At 31.9% G+C, this 21818-nt stretch overlaps 2 protein-coding genes across 2 annotated transcripts; both read left to right on the top strand.

The window, feature by feature from the left end:
* The first annotated feature begins 10190 nt into the window (after positions 1-10190).
* Positions 10191-12227, top strand: LOC100783851 (homeobox-leucine zipper protein HAT4). The gene is made up of 4 exons (XM_003538946.5): positions 10191-10639; positions 11038-11327; positions 11412-11491; positions 11587-12227. The coding sequence occupies exons 1-4, from the start codon at positions 10489-10491 to the stop codon at positions 11921-11923; spliced, it is 858 nt and encodes a 285-aa protein (XP_003538994.1). The 5' UTR covers positions 10191-10488; the 3' UTR covers positions 11924-12227.
* Positions 12228-13898: 1671 nt separating this feature from the next.
* On the top strand, positions 13899-20370 carry LOC100779024 (E3 ubiquitin-protein ligase HOS1). Its single transcript, XM_003538938.4, has 10 exons — positions 13899-14206; positions 14986-15376; positions 15629-15763; positions 15863-16038; positions 16637-17038; positions 17147-17305; positions 17753-18250; positions 18744-18881; positions 19117-19832; positions 19983-20370. Exons 1-10 carry the CDS (start codon positions 13904-13906, stop codon positions 20155-20157), a joined length of 3093 nt encoding a protein of 1030 aa, XP_003538986.4. The 5' UTR covers positions 13899-13903; the 3' UTR covers positions 20158-20370.
* The last annotated feature ends 1448 nt before the right edge of the window (positions 20371-21818 follow it).

The raw sequence follows: 21818 nt of genomic DNA, 5'->3' as shown, positions 1-21818 counted from the left end.
AGCCCAATTTGTTTGGATGCTTTTCTTAGTTTGGCCCATTTTCATTCGATAGCTTTTCCTTTCCATTCGTCATATAACATGGCAAATTATGCTATTTTCGTAATTGTCAAACGAACACCTTTTTTGTATTTTTAATATTTTCTTTAAAAAAATCTTTCGTGAACTAATTTTCCAAACATATTGCTATTCTAATAGATAAATGTTCCAAAATGTATTTAACACGTCCCAGAAATGATTTTACACCGATAGCGATATTATTATTTAATAATAATAAATATTATACGGATCACTCTGACTTCCCAGCAGAAGTTTTTGTAAAGCAAATAATAAGGAATTGAGACCCAATCTATATATTTATGATATGGTAATGCAAGTAGACCACGTTTTGCACCAACAAAAAGCTTCCCTAATTGCTCACTAATCTGGACAGTAGGGGGACACACCTGCAAATAGACTACCTGTTTATGCTTTATTTAAAGCAACAGGGTGGCCCTATCATGCTCACAACAAGGCACCTATCTTTGTTAACTAGTAGTAATTAATTTCATGTGGGCCTGTGGATCATCTTTGATCGTTGAATTTGAAGAGTAGTTCAATGAAACTGAAAGAAAATAAATCTTAGAGATGGGAAAAGGAATTCGTATAGAATATACTAATCATTGTTTCATGCTTCATTATAATTACTTTGAAACCTTTCATCATTTGAAGAATCAGCAAGCGAAATGATTGGATTAATGCAAGCCAACAACAAATAGTAAAGAAATCAACTTCGAGATCATGAAATTTATAAATAATCATTACACCATCATGTGCCATAATGCATATTCTCTGCTACTTGCTCCATTTTTTAAAATGCTTAGCATCTGCAAGGACCGAATCCATTCGATCGATCACGTTGTTTCCGATTATAACCTTCAGCCCGTGCTCATGTGTAAGGCTTTTTAGCATAATTAACGGTGGGTATTATGGAGCACACGTACGTTTTGTATAATTCCATTCCACGGTACGAGAAAAGAAAGAGCCCCCCCGCACGTGCAAAGCAATAGGAGCCGAATCATCGATTAACGATATAACCCAACCAATTAAATGATTCATTAAACCGTTAATCACATGATAACCAGCTCAGGCGGTCACATGGCCACGTACGTCTTTAATTAAAATGCTAAGCTTGCATACATTACAATAATATAATAAACCAAGTTGAAGGTGGTCGCACATGCACGTGTGGAGAATCACACAGTCTAATCTAAGACAGCTAAGGAGTGTTGGGGGCAAAGACTGAGGGAAAAGCCTGTTCATTACCATTCTAAGAAAACACAAAGGTATAATCATAATCATCATTACTGGGAAAGTCAGGTTTGACCGTGGACCAGATCAAGCAAACAATAAAATGCTCTTGTTTCAATAATTTTTTAATCAAAAATGTTAAATAAATTAAGTTTTTTTTTTAGTTTCAAATTAGTCATATTATACAAACTCTTTCATTTAACGTTTATAAAAACTAATATACATAATTTACGAGAGAAACTTATTTTTTTCTTAAAAATACTTCTTTTAAAACATATTATTTCAAAAATTATAAAAAAATATTAATTTTTAATAATATTTACTTTTATAAATATTTTTTAAAAAAATTGTGGTTATATTCTAAGTTTTTTTTATAGAAAAATTGTGAAAAGATGTTTTATCATAATAAATTATAAGAATAATTATAACTAAAAGTACACGTGTGCTTCGCTGTCCATGGGCACCAGTTGGACATGGAAATTTGCGAGACAAGTAGGATCCATGTGGGTTACTCACAACTCGAGGTGAGAAGTACATGGAGAACATTGCCTTTGCAACCATGCAAACAGTTAGCTTTGTTTCAATATTTAATTAAACAATTAAATATAATAAGGCCTTTGGTTTTTGGTCTATCATTAATAAATTTTGATGAGAAAATATAACTACTCTGTCTAAAACAGTTGTTTTATATTTTTTGTTTTCCTACTTTTAAATTTTTCTTACTCGTGTTATTGTACTTTCACATCTTCTTTTCTCATTCTTGTTCTCTAAAAAATAGTTTTGAGAATTAATTTATAGTAGAAAAAAAAACTTTTTAGAACGCCTAACATTTAATGTGAGAGTGCATTCAAAATTAACTTAAATTTAGCTTGTGTAAAAAAAGATTTTAAAGGTAACCTTGTCAAATCATAAAAAAAGGGATCAAAGTACTAATAAAACGAGTAGGACATAATTTCAAAATAATGTAAACAAAACATGGATGACGTTTAGAAATGTTATACAATTTTTTTTAACTTATAAAAATTATTTTAGGAAATATATTTTTTTTTAGTAAATCTCAGAAAATTTTATACGATAGAAACATATTGAATAAAGACTTAACTAGATTGATTACTCATCAATATTTTATTTTAACTTTGCTCATAACTCAACAATATTAATATCATCTATTTCAAGTAGTTTTTTTACATTCTAATTAGATTTAATCAAATTATATATCTGAAATTAATAGTGTATTCTTAGTATTTTTTTAATTTAAATAGGTATTAAAAATATCAATAGATTCAAGTGCTATACTTTTGAACTTATTACCAATCTTATAGTATTAAATTATATATCTGAAATTGATATTGTATTCTTAGTATTTTTTTAATTTAAATAGGTAAACTTTCAAGCATATGAATAAATTCAAGTGCTATACTTTTGAATTTATTATCAATCTTATAGTAAACTTTTCTGTAAAAAAAAAAATAATAGTCTGACGCATATTAATGAATGGAACTAACAAAGTTTTCTGCCTTAATTAAAAAAAATCTTGATTTATTATGAATTTAACATTTATGATTTTTTTTTTGTGATTTGAATAAGAGAAACCTTTTTTTTTTTAGGCAACAGAAATGGCATATATATTAGAACCCCAATCTGAAGCCAAAAAATAAATCGTTACAAAAAAAAAAATATTTAAACCTCAATTCAAACTCTATTATGGACTCTTCCTATCGGTTTTTTCTTCACATCATTATGTTATGGTACGAAAATGTGAGGTAATAATTAGGGATGAGATAACTCTGTACGAAGGGAGACAATTATCAAATAAACACCATTATCTGTTTCCAAGAGAGAGGGGGAAAATAAACACCATTAGTCCATTTTTTAACTTATTCCACTCCAATAATTTATTTTCCAAAAAAGAAAAATAATGTGATAAGTTATATAATGATTATAGGGCGAGAGGAGGGTGGTCGTTGCTGTAATCTATTAATTGTTGAAGCGTGATCATCTTTGATAACGAATATAACCATTAAATAAACAAGTCATACTTGTAAAAACCTTGTAATTGGTGTTCATAAATAGTCGTTGAAGATGCTGACTAGATTGTGATATTTTCATGAGATGAATAACCACAAAATTTTAGCCCTTAAGAGATATACATCGATCACAATATAAGTTGACGCTCCCTATCGTGATTTGGTTAGCCAAAATTAATTTTACACATCTTTCTTTGACAACAATTATTGTATTATTAAAATGGTTGAATTGTTTTCATATTAATTATCTCTCTTTCATCTCCTCTTTTGTTCATTTTTGTCATGATAAGAACACCTTATTGACCCCATCAATTACAAAATGTGAATATAGTAGTATAGATATTCATGATATTCTTTTCATGTAACATTAGTTAAGTGATATAATTTATTTCGATAACTGTTATTGACCCCATCAATTAAGTATATCTTTCTCATTAAAATTAGTGTTTCAGCAATCGTTATTGTACTTTATGTATATTATTATTATTATATTTTGGCTAGAGAATAATAGTACCAGTTAATATTGTGATAATGCATATTGAGTCCATTTACGAAAACTAATCATATACTTAAAACAACACATGTGCAATAAAGTGATTAGAGATACAAATTATTAATATATTAAAATTAAGATTAAATTAATTAATACCACTTAAGTTCGGTCTTTGTTATGTATGTCATATAATTTTAGTTAGCCTATTTGCTTATATATAATGACTTTATTGCAATAATACTAATTTTTAAAGAAAATGTCAAATACGCGCGATCATCAGACCTTTCTTTATCAAAGTAACTACTACCTTTTTTTTCTTTTCCTTATTAAGACTAGTATTTCATATCATTATTATGCAGAGTTCCAAGTGTATTTTTAGAAGTGAAAAATAAAAGAGATTTTTTATAATTAAAATAGAACGTAAGAAGTGTGAATCTTACGGAATAAAATATACTTTTTATATATTATTTATCTCCTTTAAAATAAACATACCATAAGTTAAAATAAGAATAAGATGAAATTGAGTTGCAGGATTGCATTGTGATTAGTGTAGTTGATGAAATTGGAGTATGAAAGTCCCTATTATATTCCAATCATGATTTTCATTGTGTTGGATTCCAGGAAAGAAAAAGATTTAAGAGGAAAGTTTTTTCATGTCATAGTTACTCTTAAGAATTCATCGCATGTCATAGTTATTCGAAAGATTAGTTGGATAGAGTTGAAAGGAGGTAAATTAAGATAAAAAAATTAAATTAAAAAAATATTAAACTGTGAGTCCTGTTTATTTTCATGTCTACTTCTAATTTTTTTTCTTAAAAGAACACATCCTAAAAAAAAATCATCACATCTCATGATTATTCTAAGAAGTAACTTACATATGGATGAGTTTTTTACATTCATAAAAAAATATATAATAGTTCTTATATATAAAATAAATAAAAAATGAAAAGAACAATAAGATAAATTACGGATGAAAAACATATTTTATTATATGAATATCATATTTTTATTTGAAATAAATTGATTACCCTGGCTAGCGTAGGAATGGTAGGACTAGTGTATATAATTTGGAAATGGAAGGATAGTACAAGAAGTAGAATTCTAAAGAAGAGTCAATAATTTATCATGGCTGTGACAATAGTAACTGACAGATGTAGTGTGATTGGTTGGACAGATTAAATCGAAACCAGATTCTTACGAACGAAGACGTGTGAAGAGTCTAATCAGTTTGGGTGTGTCCGCGCGCGTGAGCGGGGTCCCACCAGTTAGAGAAATAAACCACTGAAATTGTCCACAACCACAACCAATCATTTTAACACCAAAATCAATAAACCCCAATATAGATCCCAGTTTAATTTTCATCTCATAATTTTAGATCTTTCAATAATATTTTTTGATAATTTTCATTTAACAAATATTCAAATAGACGAGGAGTGAAATAAAAAAAAATTAAGATGTTAAAAAGGAATAGAATAGAAAAAAAATATTGTATAGATAAATAAAAATAAAAAGCTTCTTTAGTTGAAAAGTTGTAAAAGAGACTACACTCAAAAATAAATAGTTAAAAAAATTCATAATAATTTAAAATTTTTAATTTTTTATGAATATTTTTATGCTATAAAAAATATTTAAATTTTTAAACACCTGAAATAGAAAATTCATCAAAGGTGTATTTCATTCCTCTTGTTTTTACCCGTAAAAATGCAGTATTAATTAAGATTATAATTTTATATATTAATAATTTAAAAATATACACTATCATTTAATTAGTAATTACAATAAATACAGGTTTTAATTTTTTATTTATAAAAATCAATAAATTTATAATACAAATAATTTACTGTATAATTAATTAATGTGAAAATCATTCCATACACATCGAAATTACAGAAATAATTAAATTTCAGGGGCAGAAGCATCCAATTCCAATCATAGAAAGGACAAAGCAGGGCTAGTTGGTAATTTGATCCATCTCCGCATATATCTCCAAAGTCGAAACACAGTGCGAATGAATGAACGTCAGGGTCCGGAGTTCACGCGCGAATCACGTGATGAACGGACCCAAGGAGAAAAGATTGGGCCCATAATTGAATTGTCGTCAAACAGTGAGTTTCTATTATTGGGTGCCTGATGACAATTGACAAGACGTCGTATTTCAGCCAAAAAGTTTTTTCTTTCTTTTAACAAAAATGACACTGTAAATAAAATACAAGAATAAGTTATCGATTCCTTTTAGAGTTCTTCTTTTATAAAGTTTCTCCATCTCTTTTTAAGGAAGGTTTAATGGTAAAAAGAGTCCTCTTATTTTTTTTTATTTTATTAAATTGGCTTTTATTTTATTATTAAAGTTTTTTAAATTTTTTAAAATTTATTATCTGAATCTTTTTTTAAAAAATTAAACATTAACCGTTAACTTATTTTATATGTCTTACATTATTATTATTATTCAAATTAAATTAAAGTTGCTGATTTTGAGAATTAAATTTTTTTGATAATGTGAAGATTAGGGATTTTGGCGAGATGAAATTTAAGTTTTGGGGTTAAGTTGAGATAATTGTGAAATGTTAACTAAGAATATAAATTTTGTGGTCAATAAAATTCTTTATTGTTTTTTTATATCATTGTTTTGTTTTAAAGCTTTATTTTATTTCATAAAATACTATTTAATAATAATATTAATATTTGATGCATAAAGTGAACAATAAGAAGTTGTGATTTATTTAAATATGCAAAATCAAGTTCATTAATGATTAAAAACATTATTAAAAGTTAATTTAGAAACTTGAAATTGAAAATTTCTAATATTTACCTTAAAGTATTAGCTAATTAATGAATATGTTTAGTATACACTATTAAATTATTTTAGTCATTCAAATAAATAGAAATTTATTAACTATTTTATAATTAAATATGTCGATAACTTCTTTTTTTTTGCTGACGGGTCTGGACAAAACGCTCCAGAACCACACTTATATTATAGCCAATTGAGAAACAATTACATCAAAATCCTCCCTCAAGGAAGGCTCATCAAAAGCCGGAAAAGCCATAAAATAACAATAATCACTACTTAAAGAAAAATTATGCTTGACAAAAGAATCTGCCAAAGTATTACATTTCCCATGAATATGCCTAACAGAGCAGTACTATATCATTCTTGACTCTTCCAATTTCTTCCAAAAGATCATAAAATTGGTCATCCAAGATATTACAATCCACTAAATATGTCGATAACTTACTTATATGGCTATAAATATTTATTTTTTAACTAATGGTTTAAAATTTTTCTTAGCAAATTCATCGGCTAAGAGTTAATAACAGCTTGGGTATTTATGTTTGTGGCTAAATATGCTTGAAGTCAGTAAATACTTAAACCTCGCATCATATAATTTTGCAATAAAGTTTAGTATTACTTTAATCATGGTGTTTCAATAGCATCTAATTTTGCGTTTGAGCACAAATGAAAACCCCCTAACCTTTCCCGTAAAGAATATTGTATCTACTTTTGGAAACCATTTAATTAATATATTACTTGTACCACGCGTTAATGATATGTCTTGTTATTAACAAAAATTCTTCATTCCTCTTCTTAATTTTTAAATTTTAAGCCAAGACTGATGGTTAGAGTGATAACTGATGACTACTCGTCCCCGGAGTTCAACTCATTCTGTCGAAGATTTTCCTAAATTAAGTTTTGATTTCTATCTATTAATAGACATATTCATTGTACGCGTGCAAAGGAATCTATAATGAAAATAATTTGTGGTTAAAATTAGAAAATGGTCAAGAAATCAAGATGCTGAAACTCTGTGGAATAATAGTAAAGAGTCGGTATCTTTATAAAATACCAGAGTTTTCATAAGAAATATTTTAATATTCGAAAAGGTATTAAAATAATTATTCGTCCTCCATTTAAAATTAATTATAATTTAAAGCGATACTTACACCTTAAAACAACAATTTTTTTTCTTCTTCATTTTCTTAAAGTGATAAATGTAGAGAAACAAATTAACAACTATTCTCTAAATGTCATATAATTCAACATAAAGGAAGAATTTGATTTAGTAATGGAGAAAATAATGTAAGGATTATGATTAAGATGGTTAAAATGATTTCAATTAAAAATGAGTGTTGGGGGACAAGAAGGGTGTTTGTTATGGTGGAAAAAAAAAAAAAAAAAAAACAAATGCATTCGTGGATCATTCTAATCCAAATGGGTAGCGGGTGAAGTCGCAGTTGGAGTAGATGTGGAAGACATTAGAGAATAGACAGGGATGGCATTGGCATCTAAATTACACTTGACTTGGTGCGAGTGGGGACAAAGTTCCCACGTGCCGTGGTCCTACATAGGTGCGTGGGATTCACGCGGTGATGATGGGAAATAGTACTAAATAAATAATGAAATTGAAGGAGTTCAAATGATTGTGATGAGGAAGGTGTTGGTGCGTGAAGGGACAGGGCGACACCCACGAATTTGTCCGGGGAGGTCGAAATGGTGGTTGCAGCACGTGTCATGCAGCCAGGCATGTTGGTCCACGTGAGTTAGGGGAAGGTTTTGTTCCCACGTGAACCATACTCATCCTTGTCCCTTTTCTCTCTCTTTCACCACTCTTCAATTTGCTTCGCCTAACAAAACTAAAACACCAGATCAATATAAATAAATACTCCATTTTTAACATAATTAGAAAATTTTATACAAAATTCTATAATAACAAAACATTTTAATTATATTTAATCTATTTATAGAATTTTTTTTAAATTCAGTAAGAGGTAGATTTATTTTGAATCTTTGGTCCATTTTAAACATTTTAATTTAATTTTTGTAATTTATATTGAATTGAATTTGTTTATTGATAATGTCTAAATACAACTTCTTTCAACAGTTTTTATTTAAAAATTATAAAATAATTAGACATTTATCTTTTATGCTTAAAAATACCTAAATATTTACCAGTTTTGTCTGATTTAAGTTGATTGACAAGCAGCTTTATTGATTAGTGCTCTTTCAACTTATTCCCAACTTACGTTTTGTTTGATCTAATTTTTAAGTAAAATATTTTAAAATTAAAGTTTAAAAATAAAAGATTAATTACTTAGTTGTTTCTATTTCTTTTAACTTAAAAAATAATTGAAAAAAAATTACTTAAATTTTTTAAAAAAATATTTATTATTTAGCTATTTTTCTTTTCTATATAAAAATTCATTTAATTTCTCTTTTAAGAAAGTTTTTTTAAAAAAAGAGAAAAATCAAACAAACGGTTACCGTGACCTGTTCCCGATGTAAATCATGGACTTCATTATGAACGAGGATAAACCACGCGCGAGTTTGCTGGCAAGAGAGGAAAGAGATGTTATGGTTGTTGGGACTTGGGAGGGGGGAAAGGATTCAGAAATTTAGAAAATGACCTTGTTAACTGGCCAAGACACTTGTTGTAACTAGTACTACTACGTTAGTGTCACATAGTATTAAGGGTTAGTTGAATTTTTTTTATTTTTTATTTTCAAGGCTGTTGTCATGAATTTGATTTTTAGTTATTTTTGTGAGGAAGATTTTGTTTACAGAATTACTGAATAATCTATGTTGATAAATTTTACATTTTGATATGTATTACTAATTTCTTATAATCACATGAAGAATATCTTTGATGGAAAAAAAATAAGGGATAGTAATGGGGACCCAATGAGGGCCAGAGTGAATAATGAGAAAGGTTATGAGTCTGGTTCTAATCATGACCATTCGCTGTGTTGATTTGGACAATGGGTGATGGCGGTAAAGTGTAAAACAAAGGGCGATGATGGATTGATGGTGTCCCTACCATTGACATTTGACCTCAGCCGTTGATGTAGGGAACTTCCATTTCATTAGGGGAGCCTTCAGGTGCAAGCTGGCCCACCGGGTTAAATGCTCAATAATATTTCTTGCTATTTGTGATTAGACATCAAAATGGAACAAACCAAGTGGGCTTAATTATGTTTGGTGGATTGACTCATCAAGGAATTTCAGGGCAATACCTTTACCTTCTATTTTTCTCCCCGACAAGTTCAAATTCTTGTTGATTCTCATCCTATAAAGTTCAACACTTTTGTTAACATTCAAATTATAATTAAGAGTGCTCCCACTTTCAAACCCTAATGAAGACATTCCGTGTCTACACTAATTAATGACTTTTTACTATGCTTACTGATTTATATGACTTTTAGTAGTACCAGAGTACACTTTAAAGAATCATTTTATAACTTTCATAATAACATAAATGCACCCAACCTATTGAAAATCAAAATTAATTCCGAAAATAATTTTATAAAATAGCAATAGTGTAAAAAGAACAATGTATATGAAATAGCATCAGTATTTGAAGTTTACCAAATGATCAAAAAAGGCAAAGGGGAATGGGGTTAGGAGGGGGGCTATGAATTGGTTAGAATTGGAGCCATGAAATGAGAATAGGAAATAGGATAGAGAAAGGCAAGCCAAGTTGTATTATTTGTGGGGCAAAAGCCATGATTCAGATAATTGGGGCTTCCTGACATAAAGGCATGATTGAACTCCCCACTCCCACCCATTTCCTTCTTTCTATATAACCACCTCCATACGCACATCTCCACTTCATAGTCACCCTCTCACTCTTCTTGCAGCATCTCTCTCCATTACCTTCATAACTCAATCTCCCATTATTATTAGAGATGACGGTTGAAAAGGAAGATTTGGGTTTGAGTCTAAGCTTGAGCTTCCCTCAGAACCCCCCAACTCATCTTCATCTCAATCTCGTTTCCTCTTCTCCTTCCAGCCACAACCCTCAGAAACCCTCTTGGAACGACCCTTTCACTTCTTCAGGTGTGTGTTAAGATTCTCAATCTCTCGTTTGTTTCCAGATCTGGTCCAATTTCTTTACGCACTTCCCTTTTCTCTTTTACTTTAACCAGGCACCTACTAGCTCGCTTATTTCTCAAAAAAACAAACGCACCTTAGCGGATTAACCTTTTAATTACCCCCTTTTTTCTCTTTCCGTTCTTGCTTTTCATTTCCACAACTTTTGCAGTTTAACAATCATTTTCACTTCTTTTCACGCCTTTCAAGCTCATTCAAAGCTTCCTAATTTTCCCCATCCCCCTCTTTTTACTTCATACTTTAGTATCCAACATTTTTTTAATCAAATTAAAGAAGAAAAAAAAACATTAATTCCTAGTGTTGGTTGCTATATGCTAAATGGTGTGTTTTGCATGCGGGTGAAGCTGGATCATCATTCCTTCGAGGAATCGATGTGAACCGTTTACCTTCTGTGGTCGATTGCGAAGAGGAAGCAGGTGTGTCATCTCCAAACAGCACGGTTTCTAGTGTCAGTGGAAAACGTAGCGAGAGGGAAGAAGCCAATGGTGAAGAAAACGACACAGACAGAGCTTGTTCCAGAGGCATCATCAGCGACGAAGAAGATGCCGAAACCTCTAGAAAGAAACTTAGACTCTCCAAAGACCAATCAATTATCCTCGAAGAGAGCTTCAAAGAACACAACACTCTCAACCCCGTAAGTAATTAATAATTTGTTTGATGTCCAATGTTTTTGTTTTCTTAGGTCACTAACGTGTGAATATGTTGTGTTGTTTTGCAGAAACAAAAGTTGGCGCTGGCGAAACAGCTGGGTCTTCGAGCGAGACAAGTGGAGGTGTGGTTCCAGAACAGAAGGGCAAGGTGGGTTCACTTCACCAATATTTGTGTTGTGTGGTCTTTTTCACGTGATCTTTAAGAGTTTTAACTGATTTTTTTTTTTTGACTGAAATTTTCAGGACCAAGCTGAAGCAAACGGAAGTTGACTGTGAGTTTTTGAAAAGGTGCTGCGAGAATCTGACCGTGGAGAACAGGAGGTTGCAGAAGGAAGTGCAAGAGCTTAGAGCACTGAAACTTTCCCCGCAGTTCTACATGCACATGACCCCACCCACCACTCTCACCATGTGCCCCTCGTGTGAGCGTGTCGCGGTTCCCCCCTCCTCCGCCGTTGATCCTGCCATGCGTCACCATCACGTGCCTCCTACACAACCTCGGGCCTTCCCCATTGGCCCATGGGCCACCGCTGCCGCCACTATCCCGCACAGGCCCTTCGATGCCCTCCGTCGCAGATCTTGACTCGTCGAAACAAAATGACAAAATTTGAAAAAAAGAAAACGGTTGTAATAGTAGGAAGCCATGAATTATGTGTTCAAAGTGTGGTCTAAGATATGGTGGTTAGGAAAACTGATTTTGTGGGTCTCTAATGTTTTGTACTAGTTTGACCCTTCGTCTTTGTTTTGGGTTTCGGAGCATGACCTGGTTTAGTTAGTTAGAGGTTTTTTTAGTTTGTAATACTTACTGCGTTACTCTCATTTCTCATGATTAAATCGGAGATTCTGTAAAGTTCAGTAGTCTTAATAAATATTATATATTACATATAGCTTTCTTGTGTAAGCAGATTTTGCTCTCATACACATAAAGTCAAATTAATTACTATCTGGGTTGATTGCGATCTTATGTTACATATTCAAAAGATCCTTAATTGATTTCGAAGATGCGGGAATTCGTGGGGACAACTACGGGTTTTGGTTACGAATGACAAGAAAAAGAAAATTAAAACATTTTGAAAGGAGTTTGCCCTATACGACCAAACAATGGTTCAACAATTTTGTGTCATTATGGGTCCCAACTGATGATGCCTTCTAGTAGTAGAAGGGGAGAGACCCTTATTTCCATGGATTATGTGAGCATTGCCAGATTTCTAAGTTGTACATGCTTGTTTTATTGAAATTGCCCTCTCCCTCTCCCGCAGGGCTATCCTGCTATTGTCTGGTTAAATTGGTTAATGCAAATGTGTGGTGGGGTTATGTCTCTGACTTCTTCAGATACGTAATCTTTCTATTTCTTTTCTCTTCCCATGGATCCTGGCACATACGGGATTAAAGCTCATGTTTCATTACTATGATCTTATGCATAAATTAAATGATACATAATAGATTATACATATACGGTGCATAATTAACATGGAGAGAGAATAAAGAAAGACACAAGAAATGTTATTGAAATATTATATAAATGATTTAACCGTTTTAATTTGGAACTCGACCAAGGCGAAGGTAGCATCAAAATTTAAAAAAAATAGAAAGTTTTGTAGATGTCAAAATTTTTAAATTGTATAGTAATTTACTATAGATTTGCTTGATATATAAGGGTTTCGTAACATATATTCTCACTTATTTTTAAGTTGAAGTATCCTAAGTATGCTAACAAGTAACACCAAAAAAACTTTGACCAAAAAACTTATAATTTGCTTTTCATTTACTTTATGTTGGGGATATAATAGTAGTATAACATATCTTTTTTTTTTAAAATAAAAAGTTGATTTTTCTTTCTTGTTCTACTTGTTCTGGTTTAGTATTTTCACATCTAACCAAGTGATTGTATACAAATGATTAATATCTTGAAATTAAGATTAAATAAGTCGGATATTACCTGCTCCTTAACAAAAATAATTATTGATCAGACTTTATTTACCTATTACTTGAATTTTAAATTAGTTAGTTAAGTCCCTTTTTTTTTTCCCAATGAACGCAAAGCGGTTAGACCAAAAAAAAGTATTCTCACATAGTCACATTCTTAGGTTAGTATTTTTACATTTGTAGGTTCGTTTAATATTCTCGACTAGTTCCTCAATCATTAGTTTTAATTTTGTAGGTCCACTCAGCTTAAAGTATTCTTTCACACATCTCTCCAAATTTTTTACTCTATACAAACCTCGTTGCAAACTCGTATAACGAACTTAGGAAGTGAATTTTCCGTCACAAAAATTATAAAAAAAATAATTAAAAAATAAATACAAGTTGAAGGAGCTAATTGAAAAAAAATAATAAATGAAAAACGTACAGAGACCTATGGAATAATTTGAATTTTTTTTACTGCCTCATATGCAGGTAAAAATAAAATTATGTTCCACAGACCCCATATCTGATATAAGCCCAAGAGGAATTAACACCGATCCAAAAGAGAAGAAAAATGTTTGAAATACGGGCTTAACGGGCGAGAAATCTGAACCGTAACCCGACCCTACCAACCCAATACAATAGAATGGATGTAAGAATGAAGAAAAAGAAAAACAAAAAAGCGTTTCAAAAACCCTCCAATTCCAATCTGTATGGAGTTTTTCCCTCTACGAGACACAGAGTTGTTCCGAGTACAAATAAATCTGCACCGTTTAATAATCTCGCACCTCATTTCTCAGTGCTTGATCAAATCTGTCTCAGTTCTCCGTTTGGTTATTATTTCTCAGTAATGGATAGGAGGCTCAACGGACCCACCGTTTCGTCCAGCTCCAACGGCGGCCCCGCCGTCGGACGATCTTCTCCTACGCTTCAACCAAACTACAGTAGCCGATTAGTTCAGGTACTCATTCTTGTGTCAATTTTAAGTTCCGCCACTTGCTGAGCTACTTCATAAACCCTAGCTGCATGTAACTGACGTAGTGTTTGGTTGAAATTTTTATATTTGAATGCTGTGCTGCTTGAGTTATGTTTGCTTCAACATGTGAATTGTGTGTTTGAGTTTAATTCGCCTTACTAGTTTGGATCTTTTTCGTTGTAATAGTGTGTTTTTGTGGTGTGGTAATTTGTTAAGTGACATAATGATCTGTGAATTAACCTCATAAAGTGAGTGTTTGGCTTGTGCTGGACTTACTCATAATTTTGTTTTTGTGAATCATGCATCCTAGTTATGTCAATGTCTTTGTTAGTTTGTTTGGTTGGCATTTCAGTCTGAATTCTTATTGTGCCTGTTCTGATTCTGGAAAGCCCACAATTGAATTTATGCAGGAAAATTTTAAAAATGAATTATTAGTTGTGGGTTTGTGGTGTGGGAGCTTGTTATAGTGACTGATAAAGTGAACGCTTGGCATCTGCTGTTCTGATTCATAATTTTGATTTTATGAATCATGCTTCCTAGTTATTTATATCAAAGGCTTCATTTGGTTGGCATTTCTGTTTCATTCTGAATACTTATTGTGCCTTGTTTGATGCTGGAAAATTAAAAGATTGAATTTGTTCTTGGGTTAATTTGCATGTTACTGATGCAGGATAGAAGTAGGATAGAAGTTAGCATTTGATATTTGTGAAATTTATAACTACTGTATTGATTAAATAATAGGAAAGAAAGATGTTTGATTTCAGGAAGCATTGGAACACTTGGCATCCATTGATCTGATTGAGTTGTGCAAAGAAGCCAAAGTTGAGCGCTGTCGAGCAACTCGAGACTTGAGAAGCTGTGGTCGCTATGTCCACCATGTCTTGAATTCCTGCAGACATGCCTCTTTATGCGAAGAATGTAGTCAACGGTGTGATATCTGCCCAATTTGTAGAATCCCAATTTCAAAAAGTGGTGCTAAAGTGCATCTCCGACTTTATTATGAGTGCATAGAAGCAGGCCTTATTTCCAAAAGGTGTGATGAGAGATTTCAAGAAAGAGAAGATGGGGAGAAAGACCTAACTGCTGATGTACAGCGCCTTTATTCTCTGTTTGATGTTACACTTGAGAATAACTTGGTTTCTTTAATTTGCCACTGTATCCTTTTCTACATCAGTCCTTTTATTGGCATATTTTATTTTATTATTAATTTACTTATTAAAATTTTAAATATAAATACCTGTCAATTGGTAAGTAAAATTATATGATAAGGTTTTGTCTCATTAATGTTATCACCTGAGAAACTTAGGTTTTTTTTTCTTCTTTATCCTCCCAATTTTCTTATTGGTCATATTGTTCTGTCTGTCACTTGTCTCCGCTTTCGCATTTTCTTGACCAGAAATTTTACAGACATCACTGATGTATGTATGGATGAAACTGCTGTTTCCAGTGATCCTGTCATAGCATTTTTGTTGGATGAAGTGGTAGTGAAGGATTGGTGCAAGAGGACATTCAAAAACATCATTGCTGAACTGCAGGGAATTTGTATCCTTAAACCTTGTTTTATTGTTGATATCTAAAGCTAATTATTAGTATGACGTTTTTTCCATAATTATGTTTGCACTCCATGACAATTTTCACTAGATGATATGGACATTTTAGGCTTGAAAGAGAGATTGAGTTTACTTCTGAAATTTTCATTATACTTGAAGGGCATATCGAATGTGCTAGACATTTTGGAGTCATCTTTTAAGGGTACTCTTTCAGCACAACTGCACGATTTGCAGAATCTCCAAGAGAGCATCATGAAGACAAAACAGGTTTGGTTTTGCTAGAATTCATGTTCAATGGAGTTATTGCATAACTGTTATGATTTTTGCATTAATATTTGATTTTTGACCCATTTCTTGCTTGGCTGATGTGCTGTCAAGTCATCATGATAAATTTGTACATATTATCTATTCTTTTAATGGTATTGCTATTGTTTTTGTGCATTGTGTTCTTCAAATGATTCGGTGTGATTTTTGTTGGAAGGGGCTTTATACCCAATCTTCAAAAGTGTGGATGAGTATGGGTAACCTTTGTTGTTGTTCGCTATGATGAAGTGTGTAAGAGGGATGCTTGTAGAAATGACTGATAGTTGGCCTTGCACTTTAATTAATTGCTTATAAAGAGTGATTGGCTGGATTTAGTCTTCCTCTATCTGTCTGTCTGTAATAGAGTTTGATAAACTCTGATTTCTCATTGATCAAGAAAAAGAAAGACTAACTATCAGTCATCTCTATATATAGCGAGACTAACTGTTAACTAACCCAATCTGTTAGTAACTAAATACTTACTCTAATATAGCTCCAAAAATTAGAGTAGCTCATTGCAATCTTCATCCTGGTGTTTAATTTTTGTTTTTGTTCTACCCAGCATATGGATGTTATTATTTGGTGTACAAGACATCAATTTTTGGAAGGTGTGAGGTCACGTTTTACTGATGGTTCATCATGGTCATCAGTTGTTCGGATACGAAAATCAGAAGCAATTAGACGAGCATGGCCTGATGCAATAAATCAATCTGTGGAGTCACAAGGACATGATGGGTCTCTATTTATTGAAGATGCATTGAATAATCTTGATCTGGAGGAGGGGTTTAGGAATGAAATTGTAGAGGGATTAGAAATTGCATCCTTGCAGAAGGATAGTGCATCATTTTTGGGGTCAAATACTGATCAGATGCTGGGTTACTATCCCTTCAAAAATCTTCGTTCTGCTGTTGACTTGCTCTTTTTACATGGAGGCTCTGATATGGTGGTTGCAAAACAGGCCATTGTATCCTTTTACCCCCAAATTTTATTGTGGGTGTAGAACTGTGTTTGTTTCTGTTAATAATAGTTATTAAGTTGAAGCAATACTTATTTCATTCCTTAACATCTGTAGTTTCTGTATTATTTATATGATCGCCACTGGACAATTCCTGAAGAGGAATGGAGATACATACTGGAGGACTTTGCAGCTACATTTAGTGTTAACAGGCACTCATTACTTGAGTCTTTGACTTTTTACCTTCTGGATGATCACACAGAGGAGGCTTTACAGGTAACGCCAACAAAATATTATGCCCAATGAGTCTTGAGGAGCTCGTATATCCTGGTCTTAATATTTTTTTAATCTATTTGTGTCAAGGTTGCTTTACTGGTATTCCTTTTACTTCTGACTAATGATAATCATTATATTCAACTAGGAAAAAATATCAGGACCATTTGGTAATAGTTATATTGGGATCTTATATGTGACCCTGAAAATAAAGCAGTAAAGATGTAATTAGGCTTTAGTTTTAGGTGTTATTTGGGTCTTTCTTTCATCTCTTCGTTATCTTGTTTTCACTGAAAGTAAAAAGTGGCATTTAATAATAACACCAAGAGTCTCCTCTTCCCCATATAAGGCATGTGATCTTGTTTTTGTGGCAACTTAGTATTTGATGTTACTTAATGCAAACCTGTTCCTTTTAGAGTAATATTATTGATTTATTTATTATCCTGTTAGGAAGCTTGCCGCCTTCTTCCTGAAATAACTGGCTCAACATCACATCCTAAAATTGCTGAAGTACTATTAGAAAGGGGTATCCCTGATACAGCTCTCATGGTCTTGAGGTGGGCTGGGCGTGATGGTGGACCTCACTTGACTTCACTCAGAGATGGTGTCACTGCAGTGCGGGTGAGGGTTGAGTGTGGGCTTCTGACTGAAGCATTTATGCATCAGAGAGTGCTCTGCACCAGAGTGAAGGAAAAGAATTTCAATAAAACAGCATCTGGGAATACTTCTGAGAAGCAAAAAGGCCAATTTAGTAATTGGGTGGAGTGGGTGGAGGTCCTGGTGACTGAGATTTGTTGCCTCTGTATTAGGAGGAACTTGGTGGATCGAATGCTAGAGTTGCCTTGGAATTCCGAGGAAGAGAAGTATATACATAAATGCCTTTTGGATTATGCTATTGAAGACCCTCTAAGGACATCAGGAAATCTACTTGTTGTGTATTATTTTCAGGTACTTAAGTTCAATAGCTGGTTCCACGTCCAACATTGATTCTCCTGGTTTATTAATCATGTTAGTCAATTTGTCTTACAGTCTTTTCAGTATATACTTTGGAGTCTTGTAAATGTTATTTATTACCCAATGTTGAGTTCTGTTCCATATCATGCATATGATACACCACGATTACCTATTTTACTTAGCTTATCTTTGATAACAAAATAATTCCTCCTTCATCTATCTTGGCATCTACCATCTTCATATCTTTGCTTGCATACTGATGTGATATTTTGTTTCCAAAACCTAGTAGATACTAGATCATAGTATCAGTGTGAAATTTATACATACCTCACTTTCCTATTCGGTTACCATTTTCTGTTATAAATTAATATGAACTTTATTTTGCTTCTTAAAATGTGAAAGTATTTTAGCATATCCTTGATAATAATATTTTAGTTTGAGGAAATTGTGAAATAATTTCTGGCTTATATATTTATCTGGGTTTCAGCGCCACAGATACTCTGAAGCATATCAAGTTCATATTAAACTTGAAAAGGTGGAGCAAGATTGCATTTCAAAAGGTTCCATAAGTCAAGAAAATCTGCCCATATTAGAAAAGGCTATTCACATTAGAGGCAATTTGATTGTAAGTGATTTAAAATCTTTAATTTTGAAGCAAATGTTTTCTTCTACGAACATTTTATCCTTGGATCATGACCGGCATTAGTTACTTTTATTATGTCTAGCAGTTGTTAAGTTTCTAATGCTCATTTTTTTTTAATTTTTTTTTTAAGTGGACTCTTATTTATTATTTAACATGTTTGGAGAACACTGTCTCTCTTAGACTGAATTTGTGGACAATTTATGTTTGAATAAAACAGAATAGATGCTTGGAATTGTTGCCAGAAGTTGAGCAGCAACAACTGAGGAGCGGAAACTTGACTGAAGGTGTTGTTACTTGTTGTGCAGAAGTTGAAATTCCTGACAAATTTGATGTTCCCCAGATTCAGGATTTCTTGTCGACCAGTTTGTTGATTCCTTCATCTGCAAATTCTTCCCTGACATTGCATAAAGATCATCCGACTGGCTTGTTGAGTTCGTCGACTTTAGGAAGATCAGCCAAAATAGGCATGTCTTTCCCTACTACTGGCACTGAGCTTGGTAATTTTGGTTCCTTTTCATATCATCATGATGGGTTATTTACAAATAACGAGAGGGTTCCAAGTCATCTAAGTAAAATTGGCAAAAATCTAAGAAATGATAACACTCCAACTCCAAGGAATCATAGGATCCGTTTCATGAATGGTTCACCCCTGAAGGGATTTAATAGGACATCACCAAGCAATTCCCAGGAAAATAGGCCAGACAAAATCTTGCCTGAAGTTGAACAAAATCTACATTTTGGCCATAATCAAACTACCAGTCCTATGTACTCCTGGAAGGCTACAGTCAACCCTGTTACTAGATCCACACTTAGCTATCCTAAAGAATTTGCAAATGATCTCTCAAATATATCTAGTAGGAATGTCCAATCACATAAAGATGATAGAAGTTGGAACATGGGGTCCACTAATGATCCAATGGATGTTTCTCAGAGGTACGATTCTAGTTACTCATTTCTTTCGCTCATTGCTTTTGTTCATATTACCTGTTTTGTATAATTTTGGTGTGTAAGAATCTCCATGTTCACCAAAAAGTGTATAATATTTTTGTAAACTGAATCCTTTTATGTACTTCATTTCTTTAGCCTTGTTGAGAAGAAATTAAATACCGAAGTAAACATCAATGGTGGACCTAGATGGAGATCTGATGATGCAAGTGATGAGGAAGATGATCTGGATCTGGGAAGAGCTATGGATATAGCTTATTATGCAAGTCCTCCAATTCGGACGACAAGACGAAGCAGAGTTTCCAGGAGATGAAAACTCAACTTTTTGGTGAAAGGTTTCTGGAAATTTATGGGAAGAAACAAGAAAATACGTATGTTAAAAGAGTTGTTTTTGAAATGAGAGCTTCGCTTTTTTGGAACTCGGGAGATTTTACTTGTAGTTTTACGCTTGTCGCTGTTGTGCAGCTAATATTCAATGAAGAAAATTTTAGTGTTAAAGGTGCATTTTTGTATCCTTTTCCTTCAATGAATCAATGTTAACCCGATGTTTTTAATATTTTTAATTTTCTATATTTAAAGAATGATTCATTTAAAATGAATTTTTTGAGCATTCAAAAGTCGTTTCATCTGGCAGTATCTTTCAATTTCGTCCTAGTAAATGATATAATCAATATATGGGAGGTCGAGTTCACATGGGAATGGATCATATGTTTAATACTAAGAGATATAAAACTTGAATTATTTAATGTTTATCAGGACTCGGAAGAGAAATAAATACAATTTTAATGTGATCCATGATTTATACGGACGATTTAGTCCCGTCATATGACGTAGTGGGCTACCAAATTGGACCATTTACAGTGTTTATTGCAGGCATGATGTTCTATTATGAATCGATAAAATATTGCCTCCACGCCAATGACTAATTGATATTCACTGTAATCAATTTGGATTATTGTTAGCAAAAAATGGTTTCATTTGACAGTTTAAATATATCTAAGGGATTTTGGCAGACATTATATTATGGAATAGGTTAAATTGTAATTTTCATTTTCTAGTATGTCAAATTTATGATTTTGGTTTTTCTGAATTTTAATTGTAATATTTAATTTTTCTAGTTTTATAAATTGGTTATTTTGGTCTTGATAAACTATTAATAAATAATTCTGATTAATTGAATTATTAAGTTAATTATAAATTAATCAAAATTATTAGTTATTAAAATATTAAAAAATTATTAATCAACCACAACATTATGTTTTTCCTCTTTTTTTTTTCAAACACTTTTTTCACCTCCTTTGCTGCACACAACTCCATCAGCAGCAACATTATATTAGGATTAATAATTTTTTATTAATTTTTTTAATAATTAATAATTTTTATTTAATTTATAATTAATTTAATATCTCTAATAATTATAATTATAAGTTAATAATCTACTAGAAAAACCAAAATTGTCCATTTATAAAACTGGACGAACCAAATATTACAATTAAAAAAACTGAATTTCTAAATTCTAGAGAACCAAAATTATAATTTAACCAATAAACTAATCAGAGTTTACAATCTTCAAATTAGACTTTGGAGTGGGTTAAATGTGGTTTTTGCTCTTGAACTTTCAAACTGATGAATTTAGTCTTTTAATTTTTGAAAGCATATGAATTTGACCTCTCCTCATGTTTAAACTAAACATATAGTGACAATTTTTTATTGTTACAAAGTTGGAAGATGAGCGAAATTTTAAAATATATTATTATTTATTTGATAATAAAAAAGATGTATACAATTTTAATCTCTATTGAAAAACATGTAGTATATTTTTCCTTAATATATTAAAGAAACTTAATAACTCAATGGTTCTAATATTATTCGGGTATAGGAGTGGGTTTGAACTCCATTTTTTGAGTAAAACCTAAAACACTAACTTTTAAAAATAATAGAATAAATTATATTGACATTCTTGAAGTTTCGTTA

The sequence above is a fragment of the Glycine max genome, chromosome 11 (genome assembly GCF_000004515.6).
Source record: "Glycine max cultivar Williams 82 chromosome 11, Glycine_max_v4.0, whole genome shotgun sequence".
In the NCBI taxonomy this organism is placed as follows: Eukaryota; Viridiplantae; Streptophyta; class Magnoliopsida; order Fabales; family Fabaceae; genus Glycine; species Glycine max.
Note: the sequence above shows the minus strand (reverse complement) of the source record. Positions and strands in the feature narration are given on the sequence as shown.